We start from the raw sequence: 18,660 nt of genomic DNA, 5'->3' as shown, positions 1-18,660 counted from the left end.
GGTCGTTTGCTCCTAAAGGTGAAGTATCTACAACAGCGCTTGGTTCCATATACCGCAGGAACTCTGCATGCGGGAGGGAGGAACTAACTATCAGGTACGACCACTGACATTCTTGCCATGTTTGCCTTTTGTAACTGGACAGAACTAGAAATACACAGCCTGAAAATAAGGGAGAATCAAACACTGTGTTAGTAAAAGACACCAAAATTCGTCTAAAGGAAGACCATCACAGCATGCTGCCAACATCTCAGCACGCCATTACCTTTAGGATATGTTATAAGGAGTTCAGTTGAGGGTAACTGGTTACAGATCTCAAGTTTTCAGGAAAGTGGACTCTTGTTTGTAATGAGGAATGACTGACAGAGCAGGGAGGGAGGGTCAGTCATACAGAGGCCACTTTAGACTCAGTTAAGTACACTTAGCAAATCCAATAAACCTGGGCTGCATGATTTCCTAATGTCACTACCTATCGGACACAACCAAGAAGGGGAAACAAGGAATGCCGTTCTTTCTCTGAGAATACGGTCCTGTCTTCTGCAAAATTAGAACCAGCAGCAACAGGAGATGTAGGTTAACAGAGATGAAACCACCGAAAAAAGCAAATTCCAGGGGAAAAACAGTTAACAAGTATCTCTGTGCAATCTGAGAACTCTCTATTTACTAAAAGGTCCCTTTCGAAGCATGAGTCAAGCAGTACCACAGAACACTAACTTCCTTCTCGCTTCCTCAGTTTGGCAGTAACGCCGCACTAACCTTTTCTGCTGTTGTGGTCCATATCTGAGCAGCGTTTGATTCAGGCGCCATTAGCAAGCTATGGAGCAAGGCAATCACTTCTGCGGCCATGCTGTTTGCCACATGCCCACTGATGAAGGGTCGGACAGGGTCGGTCCTGCAAGTGTCAACAGGGAAAACTGTCACTGCCCAATGGTGCTTAAGAATGCAGAGGAAGTGGCTTTTAAGGTTAGCATTAGATAGAAACATTTTTTACTTATAGACAAAAAAGTGGATTTTGCTGACTGAGAAAAAGAGCAGTTGAATTATCATTAGGAAGAAATCACTTCTCTCATATTCTTTCTGGTAACTGAAGAATCTTCTGAAACAATGGATCTCAAACTTGTGACTGCATAAGCCATCAGGACCAGGGAAAGACACTACCCTACATCTACTCCTGCCTGGTAAGGACAGGACACATGGCATAAACTTCCCAGAGGCAACACTCATTCATCCTTTCTGCTCCTAAAGAGAAGTTTCTGTGCACAGCTGGGATGGTGACAAGTATCGTTTAGAAGAAGTAAAGGTAGCAAAACCAGAGTTTACTAATGTTCAGAATAAGTGTAGTTGGTGTTCCTGGTGGTGGCCTATCTCAGAAAAACAATCCTCTGGCTGTAGATGCCTACATAGCCAGGAGTGCCTCCCTACTCATTCATCACAACCTCAGACGAGTATCTGAAGCCCTCAATTCTCATTTCTAGAAGACAAGGGGATGATATAAAATTAAAAGCCTAAAAACAAACTCGTTACAAGTAAATGTGAGAAAAGCATGGCCTGGCTCTACCCTGTGAAAGGTTTTACCTTGCAAGTTCCGAGTTCCTCTCTCGGCAAATGGAGGTCTGGGCGGTTTTCTTTTTGTCACCTGTGGACAGTCCACTCACAGTCTCGGGGTTGACTGATTCTACAGGTGGCCCGACGCTGACGATGAGGCCTGACTGTGCCCACTTGGTTGCTTTGCGCAGAGCAGCTGCAGCCTCTTCCGTAATTACTTCACAGCAGCCACCCTGGCGGTCAGTTTGAAGACGTTCATGATATTCATTTCACTCTCCTCAGCACTATACTTTTTACCTGTTTCCCCCAATTACCAAAGCAATCCAGGCTCATTTTAAGAAATTCAATTATTAAAATATTATATGTAGAAAGATAAATTTCCATAAACATCCCTTGTCCTCACCCAGTCACAAATAATTGTTGGTCCTCTAGATTTTTTTCCAGGCAAATTCTGACAAGCATAAGCATGGATTGCACTACACACAGTTTGTCAATTTATTTTTATCAGTTATCAAAATATCAAGAATGTGTTTCCATATCTGTATATGTAGATCTACCTGATTATTTTTTATAGTTGTACAGTAATTCATTACACAAAATGTAAATTTCTTTCACCAATCCCCTATTGATAGGTACATGGATTCTGTTTTGTTTTTTACCAACAGAACTGTGAAGAGCATGCTTATACCTGGAGACTGGAAAACCTATTTACCTTTACCTTGACAATCATGAGTATTATCAATCTTCCTTATCTGTTTGACAGGTGAAAAATGATATACTACTGTGTTTTTATTCCTCTCCTTTCTTTACTTATTGTGTAATTTGTGAGCCTGGGCATATTTCTATGGGCTATTTGTTTTTATTTCTTATTATCTATTATCACTCTTTGAACTTTTCACCTATGATCACTTTTAAAGGATTTTTAGGCTGTAAAACTTTCTTAACAGAGCTAAGAAACAATTTCTAGGTCAAAACCAAGAGTTCTCTTTTACATTTTAACATTATTGACGAATTGATTTTGGCTAGTTCTCTTGAAAATGGACTCGGGGCCAGCCTGGTGGCAGAGCGGTTAAGTTCGCGCGTTCCACTTCTTGGCGGCCCGGGGTTTGCTGGTTTGGATCCCGGCTGCGGACATGGCACCGCTTGGCACACCATGCTGTGGTAGGCGTCCCACATATAAAGTAGAGGAAGATGGGCACGGATGTTAGCTCAGGGCCAGCCTTCCTCAGCAAAAAAGGGGGGGACTAGCAGTAGTTGGCTCAGGGCTAATCTTCCTCAAAAAAAAAAAGAAAAGAAAAGACAATGACCTCAATTAAACCACTGACTTCAATTTCTCATCCTACCTCTTCGTGGGAACTTAAATTATTTTTAAATTATTAAATTAAATTAAATACATTAAAGTATTTTTAAAAATTTCTCCTGAAAACCTGAAGCATGGCAAATGTTCTTTAATTGTGGGTATTTTCAGTGCAGGTTTCTCCATATTAAGAGTTACCTTGGTCATGTCTCGATCCATTTTCACGACCTTCTCCATGTTGGCACCAGTACCAAGTCGGAAGGGCCGTCCTTCTGAGCTACTAAAAGGGGAAGGCAGAAAGAGGCGACAATCTTACAGGCATGGTCAAAGGTGGGGCTAATGCTGTGAGGCAACCCAGTAATGGTCAGGCCACCATTATACGCTACAACAGGCTTTTCAAATCCACAGTAAGAACCAATTTTTCAAAAAGGAAATGACTTACAGCATTTTTAAGGATCAAAACAACAGCTGTTTTTAGAGTTGTAATGATAATTAAACACCTACATGAAAATGATGCACAAAGTAAAGAGCTGAACAAAATCAACAATCTGAACCTACAACAAAGGGAAGGCTGGGCGCACAGGAGGCACTCAGCAAGCGATCTAAATCCAAAGACAGGAGACTTTAACAACAGCATGGATGACGCCTTGGTGTGAATGACTGGATCTTCCTAATAATTCAGCTTCCTCTGCTTCCTAAACCTGCCTCTCCAAAATATCTTTCGCCAAATTCGTACCATGATGTTTTGCAATGCCCAAGAATGTTTCTTGGAGATTTCTTCACCTAAGCAGTGACCTGCCCTGACCCTGCTTACTTTAGGCCAGGAGGCCATTAGTGCTTTCAGTTGCCATGAGGCCAGACAAGGGACCCAATTACGAGGATGATACCATCATCCAATCATTCATTTGGAGAGAGGACTCCTCCATCTGAGACATATACACCTATTCTAAATTCCCTTGTATTCTGTGACAGGCCTTCTTGTTGTCCTGGAGCCCACTAACAAGGTCCTGGGGGGCTGTAATCTTTGCACAATAATTATATTTTTACTTCCTTATTGAGCAATCATACCATTCATACTTCAATGAATTAAAGCTTTAAAAAAGCTTCCCTTATTTCTCCACCTCACAGTCAATGGTATCCTTAAATTTACTAACGGCTGAGGATGCCAATAACTGCAAACCAAGCTGCATTTTTCCTTCTCAAAGGCCAAGTCACACTGTTGACGCCCCACAGAACACAGACAATGCATTCTCAGCAGGGCTTTTGCTCTCTGCTGGGTGTGGAGAGAGTGCCAAATTGTGGTTGACAGCTGGGGTTCTGTGGTGAGAGGCCTGCATCTGCATTTCCGCTCTGCCTTAGTTTCTTCGTGTGTATTGCAGGGATGACAGTAAGCATGAGTACCTCTCAGGGTTGCTAAGAGGGCTGAGACAGCTGATGTACATGAGGGGCTTACTTGGCACAGTGCCTGTGACACGGTTAGTGCTTGATGGCATGTGGCTACTACAATCACCAGTCACCTTAGTAACGGCTGGAGAACTTCATGGGAGGACTGGTCTTCCCGCTTGTGGATAAAGATAGAGAGCTTGCCATCCACTGCTTCACTCTCTTCTCCAGGATCTTTATCTCCTTTTAAGGAACTCTTGGGACTGGTTTTTGTTAACGTGGTATCGGGTTCAGAAGCAGTTGGAGAAAGAACTGTCTGACATCCTTTAAGCAAACAGAAAAATTGCAATGTGGTTTGTGCAGCCCCCTGTATAGGGAACACACTGCTTTTGGATTCTCTCTTCCTCCCTCTGTCCCACTCTGTCCCTTCTCCCTTCTTTCTCTCTTTCATCACAAGAAGCACAGCTGCAGCTGCAGACAAGTGAGAGCTCAGTCTGACTGTCCACAACAAGTGGGCACCTCACTGCCATTCTCCTGTCCAGGAGCTGCTCACCTGGGACCACATAATCTGCCAGCTTTGCTAAGAGCAACGAGGCGATCTTGGATGCTGGATCGCTGGGATCTTCCTGCTCACTGTTCAGGGAGGGAACAGAGTAGCTCCACGGTGGGAGCTCCACGTTTCCACAGTCTTCCACGCTCATGAGCGGAAGCGCTGCCCGGCACAGCTGAAGAATGATAAGGACCAGCTTTGGAGACGGGCGCTGGTCAAGCAGCAGGGACAGGAGTTTGGACACACAGGCTGGCTGGCTCAGGATGGCTTTACCTATGTGGCTCCTGGAAGAAAAGGTACACGACACTGGGGATGCTGAGCTACAGATATTCAGAAGCAAGAGTTCCTTAAATGAGGTTAAACAAACTAATGACTTCAGATTTCATGAGGAAGACATGGATTCAGCCCTATGTTCTTATGAAGGAGAATTAAGATTTTTTGTAAATATCTGACGAATGCTCAAAACTGACCAATAATACTTAAAAAGAAAGATTTTTGAATACTTTCTGATCCCTGATATTTACATAATTGAGATCCTATAGTTTAGCATGATTCACCAAGCACAAGACTTAGAAACCCAAAGTAGGAGCTTTTGAGTTGAGTCTTTTATTGCTTTTTAAGGAGTGCTTTAAGACCCAAGGTATCATACAGTGTGGACAGGCCTCAACAGTCTGGCATCTGCCACAGCTGAACCTGCGACATTTCACTAAGAAGAAAACATACAGTCCAGCAGAAGCCAAAAAACAAGCAGCTTTATGTGGACAAGCTTTTGTGGGCCTCATGGCTCACACATGATGGTATTACACCTCCACAGAATATCTTCTTTTATAAACACAGCATGAGAAAGCAAGTTGATCACAGGTCCTGACTGATTACTCTTCAATCTTGCTATAATGAGGGTAAGGATTTTTGGTTATTGAATGCAATTGCATCAACTTCAAAGGCTAGCAGCTGGCTGCCAGCAAAGTATTACAGCAAATGACAATATTTTATGATATAGATATTCACCTAAATAATCCTCACACTTTTAAACTAAAAACTATTTTTCAATGACTTTATCCTGTACTATTTTTCTCAAGGCAGGAGCATGTCAGAATGGCCTAGTAATTCAGATGTTTCAAAAGACAGTGACCACCCAAAGGAGCCCCCATCATTCAAGAGGAAAGCCACCTCCTCCCACAACTCCAGCTGGGCCTTCCACACCTTGAGAGATCATTGAGAAGACTAAGGACATCCTGGAGAGCATCGTTCCCAGCAGCCTGGTTGCCACAGCACTCAGTCGCTCGGGCAAGATGATTAGTGAGAAGGCTGGACACCTGGCGGGCTAGACCTGAGTGCACAGCCTCTGTGGAGCCACCTTCAGAGTTAAAGAAAGGAAAAGCATGGTGAAAACCCAGGGAAGCTACGCGAGTCCTCCCTCTCAGCCTCCCTGTATTACAGCCCTCCCTTTGCCCAATTTTTCTTTAACTTGCTCAGTATTTCATTAGCTGTCCAATTAGTGTCTCCCTGTTAGATAACATCTGCACATAAAAAAGGTAATAGTAACTTGAAAAACAATTCAATGTTGGAGAAAGACATTATTCTTAATTAAAACAGGATTAATCCATACAAAACCAAGGAACATATTTTGATCAATGGGAAGAATCACCATTTTACTGTGATGAAAACATCTTGATTTTTAACTCATATCCTACCTCTTTTCAAACACAGTAAAAGGCCTTTTTGGATCTTTCCATTTTCGCTGTAGTTCTGGAGCCCCCTAGCATCTCTTGTAAAAGCCACAAAAATTATTTGTCATTACTTCCTCAACTTCCATGCTCTCTTGGATCCCTGTGCCTACACACACAGTTTATTCTGCTTGGAAGTCTTCTTTACCCTTCAAGAATAACTCCTGTGTCACCTTCTTTGGGAAGCTTTGCCTGATCCCTAGCACAGCTGGGCTGAGGAAACCTCTGTGTTCCCAGAGCACTTCGCACACATCTAGATTATGGCATTGATTACACTGTAATTATTTGTTCATTGGTCTATTTCTCCCACAGAACCATATTTCTTAAGGGGAGGAACAATGCCTTATTCATCTTGTGCCTGGTTCTCAAGACAATAAGATGAATAGTGAATGAATAAACAGATAAGCAAATATGCTATATACACAGACCTGGGATATTACGGAGAAATTATCCTTCAAGTTTACATTCATTCATTCATTTATTTATTTTTGGTGAGGAAGATTGGCCCTGAGCTAACATCTATTGCCAATCTTCCTCTTTTTGCTTCCTCTATTTTGTATGTGGAACACCGCCACAGCATGGCTTGACGAGCAGTGTGTAGGTCCGGCCAGGAATCTAAATCTGTGAACCCGTGGCTACTGAAGTGGAGCATGCCAACTTAACCACTATGCCACTGGGCCAGCCCCTCAAGTTTACTTTTTCTTTTTTTTTAAGATTTTATTTTTTCCTTTTTCTCCCCAAAGCCCCCCAGTACATAGTTGTATATTCTTTGTTGTGGGTCCTTCTAGTTGTGGCATGTGGGACGCTGCCTCAGCGTGGTTTAATGAACAGTGCCATGTCCGCGCCCAGGATTCGAACCAACGAAACACTGGGCCGCCGGCAGCGGAGCGCGCAAACGTAACCACTCAGCCACGGGGCCAGCCCCACCTCAAGTTTACTTTTTAAAATTGGGTTAGTAAGTAAAAGTATAATTTGGAAATAGCACCTCAAAAATGCAACTGAAAAACCATTTCATAAAAATATTTATTTGGAGACTGCTAACAATGTTGACAAGAAAAATGAAAAATATCTTCTCAACTTCCTAGGGTCACTACACTCCTTTAGGGTTATCGTCCCTGCCCTCCAGCTTTATTGGAGTATGACTGGCAAATAAAATGTACAATGTGAGATTTTTAAAAGGTGTACACTGTGACGATTTAATATACACATACACTGTGAAATGACCACAATCAAGTTAGTTAATACATCCATCACTTCACACAGTTACCTTCCTTTTTTTGTGTATGTATGGTGAGAACACTTAAGATCTACTCTCTTAGCAACTTTCAAGTATACAATACGGTCTTATTAACTATAATCACCATGCTGTACATTAGATCCCCAGAACTTATTCATCTTATAACTGGCAGTTTGGACCCTTTGATTAGCATCTCCCCATTTCCCCCTCCCCCTAGTCCCTGGCAACTGCCACTGTAAATCTGTTTCTATGAGTTTGGCTTTTTAGATTCCACATTTAACTGAGATCATAAGGTATTCATCTTTCTGCGCCTGGCTTATTTCACTCAGCATCATGTCCTCCAGATCAGGATATTGTTTAATGTCATAGTGTAGCTATAAATTTTCATAGAACCATGCTGATAAAGAGGCTCTCATGAAATCATTAATTGATTAAACCCATCTGGTTACATAATTTAATATAGCCTTTCTTTCTCCCATCCAGCACAAATACTTAATAAATAAACACATCAATAAAAGAACTCAATGAGTTCTAGAAAGCAATCCTGCTTACCTTCTTCTTTTTCCCACTCAACGCAGCGGTTGGCCAGCACCTGGAAGGCCGCCCAGGCCATGGTGGCCACCTTCTGCTTTTTGGTTTGTTTCTCACTGGAGCTGGACTCAGTCTGACTGCTCAAGCTACACAGTCGATCCATGAGCTGAACAAGGCCACTGCGTACCAGGCACTTCTCTTCACTCCTGGGCCAGGCAGAGAGGGTTGTAGGAAATAAACGTAACCGACCAGCCCTGAGGAACCTCTCACTTAAGATTCAGGTTATCAAAGGGGCATAAAACATGTCAGTATTAGTTCTTGGTCTACAACTTAGGATACTACCACATAGAACTGAACATAGAAATACTTTTTTAGAATGAGGATATCCCTCATAAATAAAGAACTTCAAGTTCTGGTTTGTTACTACAGAATGGCAAATTAAAAATCCACGGAATCAACTCAACGCTGCCATAATAGAAAAAACTATCTATTTTCTCATAAGGGGATTCAAAGAATAACTTCATGAATGCTTGACATCTTCAAACTATTAATCAAATGACTAAGAAAGGAAATAACTGTGCATACGCAAAAAATTTTTACCAAATATGTAGGTAATTTCCTAGGGATCTTTTTCTTTACTTCAAACCTCCTCACTTTGACAATGTAATATAATCCTTAATGGCCACTTTTGATCATGTAGGAACTCAACAGAAGGAATTTACATAACAACTTTAGGAGTCTGTCAGGAGGTAAACTCACTGAATCAGAGTGATAGTGTCACTAAATAATCAAAGCAAAAAAATCCAATTTTTTAAATTAAAAAATATTTTTATTTAATCAACTGGATTGTGGTGTAACTTACATATGATCAAAAGCATTTCCTTGCTTACCTGGTGTAAGGTATGGTACACAAGAGGCCAATGCTATTTGCACACGCAATAGGGTAACGAGCACACAAAGACACGACAGAGGTCATGGTCTCGCCAAAGGCTTCCTGGACTTGCTCGACCATCCCACCACAGGTTAGTTCTTCAATTCTACGAAACAGAATCAAAGTTCAGGCTTCCTGAACCACTCAAGAGCAGTGACAGTGAACGTGAGAGCAGGAGAACTGTTCTGAGAAACTAAGAATGTCTAGATGAATCCAGAACTGAAGAGATCTTGGAGATCATCAGTGTTTCCCAAACTGCAGGACCACAGAAGACTGTTGGGCAGGATTTCAACATGTGCCTCAAAGACAATGCCCACACTCAAGAAAAGTCTAGGAAACCATAGGTTAGGTACAGTTAAGCAGGGCTCCCTACTGCAAGACTATTCGGAGCCTTATAAGGTTAGAGTCCATACTATCTCTAAGAGCAACAGGGTGGTATCCAACACTTCCCAAACTTATTTCATAATGAAACCATTTATTTGAGACATGTCTACAACATTCCATGCAGTATTGAATACTGTATAAGCAACTGTACTAATGAGAAAACCAAGGTCCAATAGATTAGCAGTGTCTTTTCAAGTTCACACTCCGATTATTAGCAGAATATGAGAATCCACTGGATATGAAATAAGACTTTTCCAATGTAAAAACACAACCCAAGGTAGATTCTATAGCAATTAATATTAGTTGAGAATTGGAACTATTCAGATTTATCTACAAAGATATGCAACATAATATTGCCTATAATAGCAAAAATAAATAAATAAAACCTAAGGTTTAAAAATAGGGAATTGGTGGAGCTGGCCCTGTGGTGTAGTGGTTGAGTTTGGTGCACCGCACTTGGGTGGCCTGGGTTCACCAGTTCAGATCCCAGGCTTAGACATACACCACTCATCAGACATGCTGGGGTGGTGACTCACACATAAAGTGGAAGAAGACTGGCACAGATGTTAGCTCAGGGCTAATTTTCCTCAAGCAAGAAAAAAAAAAAAAAGAGGAAGATTGGCAAGAGATGTTAGCTTAGGGATAATCTTCCTCAGCAAAGGTTCAGGACTATGATGCAGTGCTATACTACCACTAAAAACATTAGAGGAGATATCTGTGGTTAGAGTAAAGACAGGACGAATACAGTAAAATGTTAATAGGTTTTATCTTAAGATGCTTAATTTACAGGTTATTTTTACTTTATACTTTGGGATTTTTTTCCAAATGTTTGACAGGACATTAATAATTGAGGGAAAAAGGAATAATGCTGCTAGTGTTATGGAGGAATTATTCTGGAAGTAAGGTGTGGTAGTCATTAGTGTAACTAATTACGCCTTCTGGGCACCCCTGTGGTTGGCGGGGCATGTTGACTAGTCTGGCCAATGAGCCAGAGCTCTGACAAGGGGACTGACAGCTTTTGAGATGGCAGTTTCCTTCCCTATCCTGGGCTCTTCGTGATTATCATGAGCCAAGATGGACCTGTGATGGACATGAGCAGAGCTAGAATTTTGAAGTCACTGAGATTTTAGAATTGTTTCCAAAGAATAATCTGGTCTCTCCTGATCGACAAAGAAATTTCTTAAGATATTTATGTTAGCTTTTGGTTAACACATTTCCCTCTAGCCACTGCCCTCTGCTTGTTACCCAGAATTCCTCAGAGTTGCCAAGAGGCACAAGCAGTCTCCGGCAGTTCTAGTCCAGGACTTATAGAGAAATGCCTTTTCTACTTCTTTCTAAAGATCTCTGAAGCCCAGTAGGGAACTAGTATAGAAAAACTTCTCACAAATAAGTTATGAAACTTTCCTCAAAGTTAGTATCTACAATTATGTTTTCAGAAATTGATCCAGTGAAAATAAGCACAAAAGTACACAAAAATATAGGTATGAGGATGGTGCTCTATTGTTAATAAAACAACAAAACAAAACAGAAAGAAGGAAGTAAGGAGGAGAGAGAGAAAGAATCCGTATGTCTATCCGTAGGGGATGAGTAGGATAAACTAAAATATAGCCATCCATACAATGGAGGGCCATGAAGTTCTTAAAAACCATAAAGCAGATCCGTATGTATTGAAATGAGAAAATAGAGATATCCAAGATATATTGAGCAAAACAACTCTAATTACACTAAGGCATGTATAACATAATCTGAATTAAGTTAAAAGAAATCACACACATACACACTTAAGTGTACAAAGAGAATTAAATAGCTGTTTATATATACGCATCATTGATACAACAAGCTCTTAGTGAACAGTCTGGAATTTAGGAGGAGAAGGCGAGTAAAAAGACTTCTACCCTCTGTTATATATGCTGAATTTTTTACAAAATCATTTACCACTTTTATAAAAATAAAAATATAATATTTTAGGGGAAAACTCAGCAAATACCACTGTCTACAATTTGGCCCCAAGAATAATCTTTGGAATGGCTTTAGCCTATTCTAGACATGACAGTACAAACTAATAGAAACAACTGACCTGGGTCCTCCCTGAAGGACCATAGTCACTGGACCCACAAGATGCGTCACTCCACCGACCCGCACCGCAGCCGTCAGCAATTCCCGCATGTGCACCAGGGCTTGCTTGCGAGTGTTTCCCCGCCGCCATCTTGTCTGCGCAGCCAAAAGAAAGCTGCTGCTAGACACCTGAAATGCATGAGAAGGAAGCACACCTGACTCAGGCTAACTGTCACAGGAGCCCTCATGCTGTTAGGTGCTAGTCCTTTGTAGTCGGCAAAATGTGACATACAGCTTGGTCAGGGTTGGTGCCGATGAAAGCAAACAGCTGCCCCAGCAGGACGCTGTAGGTGGGCTTGTCCCTGCTGTCCTCAATGGCCAGTGACTGCAGGAGCGTAAAGGAGCTGCTGCGGTGGCTGGTCACATGGCGCCGCCTACAGGAAAGAAAACAAGACAGCCGCTCAGAGAGTGTTTTGATGAATGTATTCAGCTGCGTGTGGGAATCCAACCTTGACCATTAGCCATTTACCTCTGATTTGCTCTAGTAAATTCCAAATCTTCATTACCAATCATTTCCAGGTCAGAAGGAGCCGACATGCTGCGAAGAAAAACAGGCTGCCGCACAGCGTGAGATATCACCTTTGTTTCAGAAGCTGATTTACAAGCTGGGACAGAAAGGAATAAGGAGGTTGACATATCTGCTATCCGATTCGTAAGGACAGCAGCAACAGCTGAAGGTAACATGGAACTACCAAACAGTCTAAGAGTATCTTTGCTTCCCATGAGAGTTTAGCCATCAGACCAGCTTGCACAGCATACTGATGATTTTTAGGTCAATTTTTAAAAATCTAAATATTAGGTTAAAAATTATTTAAGCTTGAAAAACTAAAATCTTTCTGTTAAATTGGGTTTCCAAAGAAAAGCAGAAAAATTCATTTAACTTCATAAAACTACCAATGTTCACTTTAGTACAAGCATTCTGAAAAGCAAGAAAGGATAGAGAACATAATTTCTAGAAGGAAAATTTCTTAAATAAACCCAGATCCATTTTCCTCAGAGATGACCTTCGTTCCCCCTTTAATCCTACAATTATTTAGCTGACTTATTGCCCCTTGGTGATACCTCTGCTTTATAGTTTGTACCTCTGATTATAGTTGGTGTGGGTAAATGTCACATTTGAGCTAGAATCTGACCCAACATTCCTAAAAGACATACTCAACCCTATTCAGGGAAATAGCTGTTTTATAAAAGAACACTTTAACGGAAGAAGACAAAACTCTATGTAAAGATCAGCTAAGAAAAACAGTTAAGAAAGTGGAGAAGAGGTCATTTTGAATCTGTCTTAAGAATGGTCAGACAGCTCCAATCTAAAAAAATCATAATTTTTGAAGATGTTGTTCTCTCTCAGGAAACTAACGGTTCATCACCTCTGATGCCAGAAGCCTCTTGGAAAGCATCACCGGCCTTACTGAGTGGCTGTGTCTTTAAACGGGACCTTCAACTAACCAAGGGCTAACGTGGCCAGGGACGCGGTGAAGCAGACCATCTCGGCCGGTGACCACACTGCACACTTGGCATACTTCCCCTGATGTCTTCAGGCAGTGGGATCCTATCACTAGGCTCAGAAATCTGGGAGTCATCCTAGATTTCTCTCCCAAGTGAGAGGAGCCTCGCGCGATCAACTGGGATGAAAACAAGTTCACTTGCTCGATAGTGTCCATCGGGCAGTGGGGCTAGCTAACACGCGGTCTTTCACTCGAGAACGTGTTTATTTAACCTGATCTCTCACGGTAAGAATTAACACTTGTTATTATGGGCTATGCCCAGTGTTGTGTAGCCGGCTTAAATAAGGCGATGCACTGATTCCCCTGAGAAACGCAATTTCAGGCTAACGATTAAAAGGTGACCAGGAAAACAATTCATAGTGGAAATTCATGCTAGAAGCTTCGACATAATTACCAAAGATGAAACGTAAACTCAACTTCAAATAAAAAGGAAAATATGACGTGTCACAAGATTCACAATGTTGACTACTTAATTCAATGTTACTACGAGAATGACAAACCATGAACTGAACATAAGGGGCACTGGATTATAAAGATGCATGTCACTGGGCTCCTTCGATGCTCCCAAGAAAAACTGAATGAGGCAGGCAAGGAGGCACCCCTGATGCTCAGCTAACTCATAAAACACCACATGAATTCAGTAAAAAGTATTGCTTGGCTGGAAAAAGTAAAAGACAAAATAAAAAATGTTGAAATTTCCTTTTTTTCCCCCTAAGAGTACACAAGAGTGTTTTTGTTAAGTGGCTAACGTATACTTTATGCAAAGACTAGTGCAGAGCCTGTGCAGGGCTGGCTTGAGCAGTACCCGGCGTCTCTGCAGGTGTCCCCGAGCTACTTCTCGTGAGGCCGGACTGGGCCGCAATGGTGACATGCAGCAGCAGCTCGGCGCGGTTCATTAAACTCTTCACCAGCGTCTTCGTTTTAGCCAGTGGGTGTGAGGGTTTCTGAAGAAGAGAATTCACTTCTTGTAGGAACTTCTCCCTATAAAGAAAGGCTGATGTGCATTCAGTCGTTCTCTAGTTTACCAAAACCAAAGTTTTTTAGTTATAAAGGATATGAGAAGATAGAGGGGAAACGCACCAGATCACCTGATACATATTGTTCCCCTTCCCCTCTGCCCGATCCGAGGGAGCAGTGTCATAAACTGTGGCCAGTTTTAGTTCCTTTGGCCCAGTTTCAAATGCCTATATGCTAACTTTTGAAGGTTAAAATTAAAGTTTCCAAATTACCAAATGAGTTCCCACTCTAAAATATCTAGTGAGTGCACAATATTCTTTACAATGTCTGTGAAGAGACTAGGTCTTCCCATTTTGTTCTGAGTATCACGGTAATAAATTAGCTTTACATAGCTGTTAACATCACTAACCTCAGTGATAGGACCATGTTTTCAAGATCATTTCCATCAAAGGAGACTTCCTTCATTGAACACAAAAGTTCTAGTTCTTTCATTTTGTTCTAAAGAAGGAAAAATCAAGAAAAGATGGTATGCAGGATATGCAAAAACTGAGTTTTACTGGATACATTAAAAGGAACAGAAAATTTCTGGGAAAAAAACACCACCTTTGGTCCATATTTCTATGCCAGAAGCACACTGGTAAGTTACTGTTTTATATTTCAATGATTAAAAATGGCATTGACTACTTTCTGGGGATTTCTTCAGTGCTTATAACTCTTTTTTTTTTCTGAGGAAGATTAGCTCTGAGCTAACATCTGCTGCCAATCCTCCTCTTTTTGCTGAGGAAGCCTGGCCCTGAGCTAACATCCATGCCCATCTCCCTCCACTTTATATGTGGGACACCTGCCACAGCACGGCTTGATAAGGAGCACGTAGGTCTGTGCCTAGCATCTGAACCGGCGAACCCTAGGCTACTAAACCAGAGTGCATGATCTTAACCACTAAGCCATAGGGCCGGCCCCTTATAACTCTGACTTTTGTTTTTTAAGGCTTGAAAGCAAAATTTGATAATGATGCTAACTTCTTTATACAACTATTAATCAGTTAAAAACACTGAGTAATTTTTTATTTGTATTATTGACGTGGTGAACTAATCAATTTTATCTCTTTTTAAAGAATGGTTCTATTTTGGGGTGTGCAACATTTTAACAAGTGACAGACGATACACCTTTGCACTATAAGCAACAATGGCCCAATGGTAAATCACACAACACGCTTACCTCATTAAAATGGTAATCATAGAAGAAAGGCATGTTATTCTCCAGTTTCCCCTGCATGGCATCATCAACCTCACTTTGCCATTTCTGTTCCAATTCTGCAACACTCTAATAGATACATTAAAATATAAAATAATGTGAAAATGGATGCAAAATAAAAACAAGTGTAATCCGTAAAAGCAGAAATTTTAGTTGTAATAATATTTTTTAATTCAGATCACTTTTTAAACTTCATTAAATTTCTAGGACAGAAATTATTTCCAACAGTTTTAAGAGAAATCTAGATGTTTTAGCTTTTCCTTACCTGTAGCTGTCGCTCCATGGCATTGAGTTTCTTAAAGGTCTCTCCCATAATTTTACACAATAAATCATATTCCTCAGCATGTTCTTCTTGATACTGGAAATTTATTAGGGACTGAAGTGCATCAACCAAGTTCAAGTGCTTAATGACACATGATACCACCATTTCCTCCATCACGTCTGGCTGAATTACTTCTCTGTCATTACAATGGAAACTAGTCAGACATATGTCATGCTCTCAACTTACCAATACTGTATTTTACAGGTTGAAGAATGTAGGCTTTGATTTAAATATATTAAATATTCGCCACACCTTCTTTATTATAATAAAGAGGTACGAACATCATGATGGCTCTTATATCAAGTTGGCAATAATTTAATATATTTAACTGATAAAACTGACATTGGTTGGTAAAATTGAAAATCAAAATTAAAGAGATTTCATTTTCTATGATTTGTATACTTTGAGCTAGAATAGGTCTAAGGCTAAAAAAAGATCTTTGGCACCACTTATCTGACATTTAATTTTATTCAGTATTATGGCTCGTGGTATGTCATGCATATGGATGTGGAGCTAAAAACAATGGTGCTTCTGTATTTTTTCATTTCAAATTTCATTTGTTCTTTAAATTTTTCTCTCTGAATGGCCAATCTTGCCTCTGAAGGCAGAGCAGAAGCCTGCAAAACAGATTTTAAGCAAGAATACCACAAAGACATTTGCAACTTCAAGACTTTACATTCTGATGCCTCACTATCTCTCTAGGCATCAAAAATAAAGAAATGTCTCTATACTCTATGGAAACCAAAGTTGATGAGTACCAGCAGAAGGTCAAACCATTTGAGAAAAACGTAGAACTTGTCAAACTTTAGCATGCATTAGAATCATATGGAAAACTTGTGAAAACGCAGATTACTGGCCCCATCCTCAGAGGTTCTGATTCAGTAGGTGAGACTTGGGGCCCAAGAACTACCAAATTCCCAGCTGATGCTAATGCTGCTCACATATTGAAACCCGCTGCCCTGGCATAACACCTGGGGTACTCCCTAGAGTACTTCGTTACATTCATTAAGTAAAACTAAAGGTTCATTTGCTAGACTATGAGAAGAAATATACCCCTTCAATTGTTTAAAAATTTTCTTTTTCATTGGGAAAAATAAAATGCTATATAGCAACATACTTTATACTTGGCCTAAACTGAGGTCTAGCACGCCCAGAAATTTCCCTGAGCTTTATCATGATTCCTGGAGGCAGCCTGATCCGGGGCAGGTCAAAGTAGTTTCCAACAGGAGGCACGAGGACGTCAGAGGGGTAGGTGAATTCTCTGTCTTCCTCGATGGTCAGAGGCAGTGGAGACGGGCTGGGAGTAAGGGCAGGGGAGATCACACCATTGGCCTCCACTTGCCACTGACACCTGAACAGACAGAAAACAGGTTCCTCACTTCCTTTTCCATCTGGAAAGATACTTAAACTTTGCATATATATCAAATATATGAAGGATCACCAAACCTTCTCCAGAGGCAAAAGACAAACAAGCATTATATCAAACCACATGTTTGGGAATCTACTTCCTCTCCAACATTTTAGTATGAACTTTTAAATATATAGAAAAGTTGAAATAATCACATGGTTAACACCGACATACCCACTGCCTAGATTCTAGAATAAACAGTTTGCTGTGTTTGCTTTATTGCCTATCTACTCATCCTTTTGGGGATCCTTTAATTTAATTATACAATATTCGGGTTGGAGAAAAGCTTATGCAGTTCAACTGTAATTTCAACTTTAGTAAAGTAAGGGCCAGAAGGCACTTTGGTGTAATTTTCATCTTATTTCTTAGACACAATGACACGCATGGGATTGTCAGGCAGCAGGCACAATCAGCTGGGAAATGTACTAAAAGTAGTTTTCCACATAAAGTCCTCTATCCTTCGTGACAAAACCAGTGCAATTTGAGCCTTTTGTTACCTTTGTAAAAGTTTGGACCGCAATAGCTCCTGACAGGCTTCTTCTTCTTTGGTAATTTCTGGTCCATTGTACAGGATTCTTAACATGGAACAAGCTAACACAGACAGACCTAAAGCCAGGTCTACCAGAAAAGGCAAGCCTCCCGACACATCCTCCGAAGACTCCTACAATGCAGACAGGGGCAAACCACATGGGTCAGTGTACTCAGTGGAGCCCTTCCACTGCACTGCACCACACTGCAATGTCCCCCAATAGGGGCTCACAGAGCAGCATCCAGTATCATCGCTATGGGACACAGGGACAGCACCCAACACCATGAGTAGATAGATGGTAGCACTGGAATGACCACAAAGTGAAGTCTCAACACAATTCTGGAGAGAGAAGAGCCATTAAGACTCCATATTAGAAGCAGCACAAATCACATGCAAGATTCTTTGGATAGCTTCCTCTCTACTGTGCCTATCAAGGCATAAATCGGTATTTCATTTTGTCACCTCCATCCTGTGCTTGAACCAAGATGTTGTCAATGAATTAATTCAACAAATATTTATGGAGTGCCTAATGTGTACCAGCCACTGTTCTAGGTCCTGAGATAAGCAGAGAACAAAACAAAGACCCCTGCCCTCATGGAGCTTACATTCTAGCAGATAATTCCACTCTAGAGAGTCTTAGCTTGGTTTAACTAAAGCAACTTCCAAGTCAAAAATGTTTTTACAAATCAGGCAACTTGAGGGGTTAGTAGAACTCCTACTACTCTCCCTCTTTTTTTCCCAAGTGGGAAAAGAATTTATTTATATGGATTCCTGGAGGGAAACTGGCACTATTAAAAGGAGTAGATTAAAACCTGTATACAGAGTATAACATGAATAATTACACAGAGATGGACCTAGACTAGCAAGAAGAGCCTCTGGGAATAGAACGCAAATCATCTGATTCCACTACTCTTAAAACTCAGAATCCAAGTGCTTATTTCTATTAGGTGTTCAAGTCTTCCTTGCCCTGTGGAAAGATGCTGGAGGC

The 18,660-nt window shown here is 41.0% G+C and overlaps 1 protein-coding gene across 14 annotated transcripts in view; it reads right to left on the bottom strand.

Moving 5' to 3' along the window:
• The window catches only part of HECTD4 (HECT domain E3 ubiquitin protein ligase 4), a 185,114-nt gene that overhangs the window by 59,358 nt on the left and 107,096 nt on the right, over positions 1 to 18,660 (bottom strand). For all 14 annotated transcript variants that reach the window (XM_070628847.1, XM_070628848.1, XM_070628850.1 and 11 more), the window contains 17 exons: positions 17,641 to 17,804; positions 16,853 to 17,086; positions 15,679 to 15,871; positions 15,378 to 15,482; positions 14,569 to 14,657; positions 14,008 to 14,183; positions 12,167 to 12,302; positions 11,930 to 12,071; positions 11,660 to 11,826; positions 9,158 to 9,304; positions 8,289 to 8,473; positions 5,976 to 6,129; positions 4,776 to 5,056; positions 4,357 to 4,546; positions 3,038 to 3,119; positions 1,573 to 1,775; positions 754 to 889 (listed from right to left, as the gene is read on the bottom strand). In XM_070628847.1, coding sequence (XP_070484948.1) covers positions 754 to 889; positions 1,573 to 1,775; positions 3,038 to 3,119; positions 4,357 to 4,546; positions 4,776 to 5,056; positions 5,976 to 6,129; positions 8,289 to 8,473; positions 9,158 to 9,304; positions 11,660 to 11,826; positions 11,930 to 12,071; positions 12,167 to 12,302; positions 14,008 to 14,183; positions 14,569 to 14,657; positions 15,378 to 15,482; positions 15,679 to 15,871; positions 16,853 to 17,086; positions 17,641 to 17,804 — 2,784 coding nt within the window. The remainder of the gene's footprint in view (positions 1 to 753; positions 890 to 1,572; positions 1,776 to 3,037; positions 3,120 to 4,356; positions 4,547 to 4,775; positions 5,057 to 5,975; positions 6,130 to 8,288; positions 8,474 to 9,157; positions 9,305 to 11,659; positions 11,827 to 11,929; positions 12,072 to 12,166; positions 12,303 to 14,007; positions 14,184 to 14,568; positions 14,658 to 15,377; positions 15,483 to 15,678; positions 15,872 to 16,852; positions 17,087 to 17,640; positions 17,805 to 18,660) is intronic.

Source organism: Equus przewalskii, chromosome 7, assembly GCF_037783145.1.
Source record: "Equus przewalskii isolate Varuska chromosome 7, EquPr2, whole genome shotgun sequence".
Taxonomy (NCBI): Eukaryota; Metazoa; Chordata; class Mammalia; order Perissodactyla; family Equidae; genus Equus; species Equus przewalskii.
Note: the sequence above shows the minus strand (reverse complement) of the source record. Positions and strands in the feature narration are given on the sequence as shown.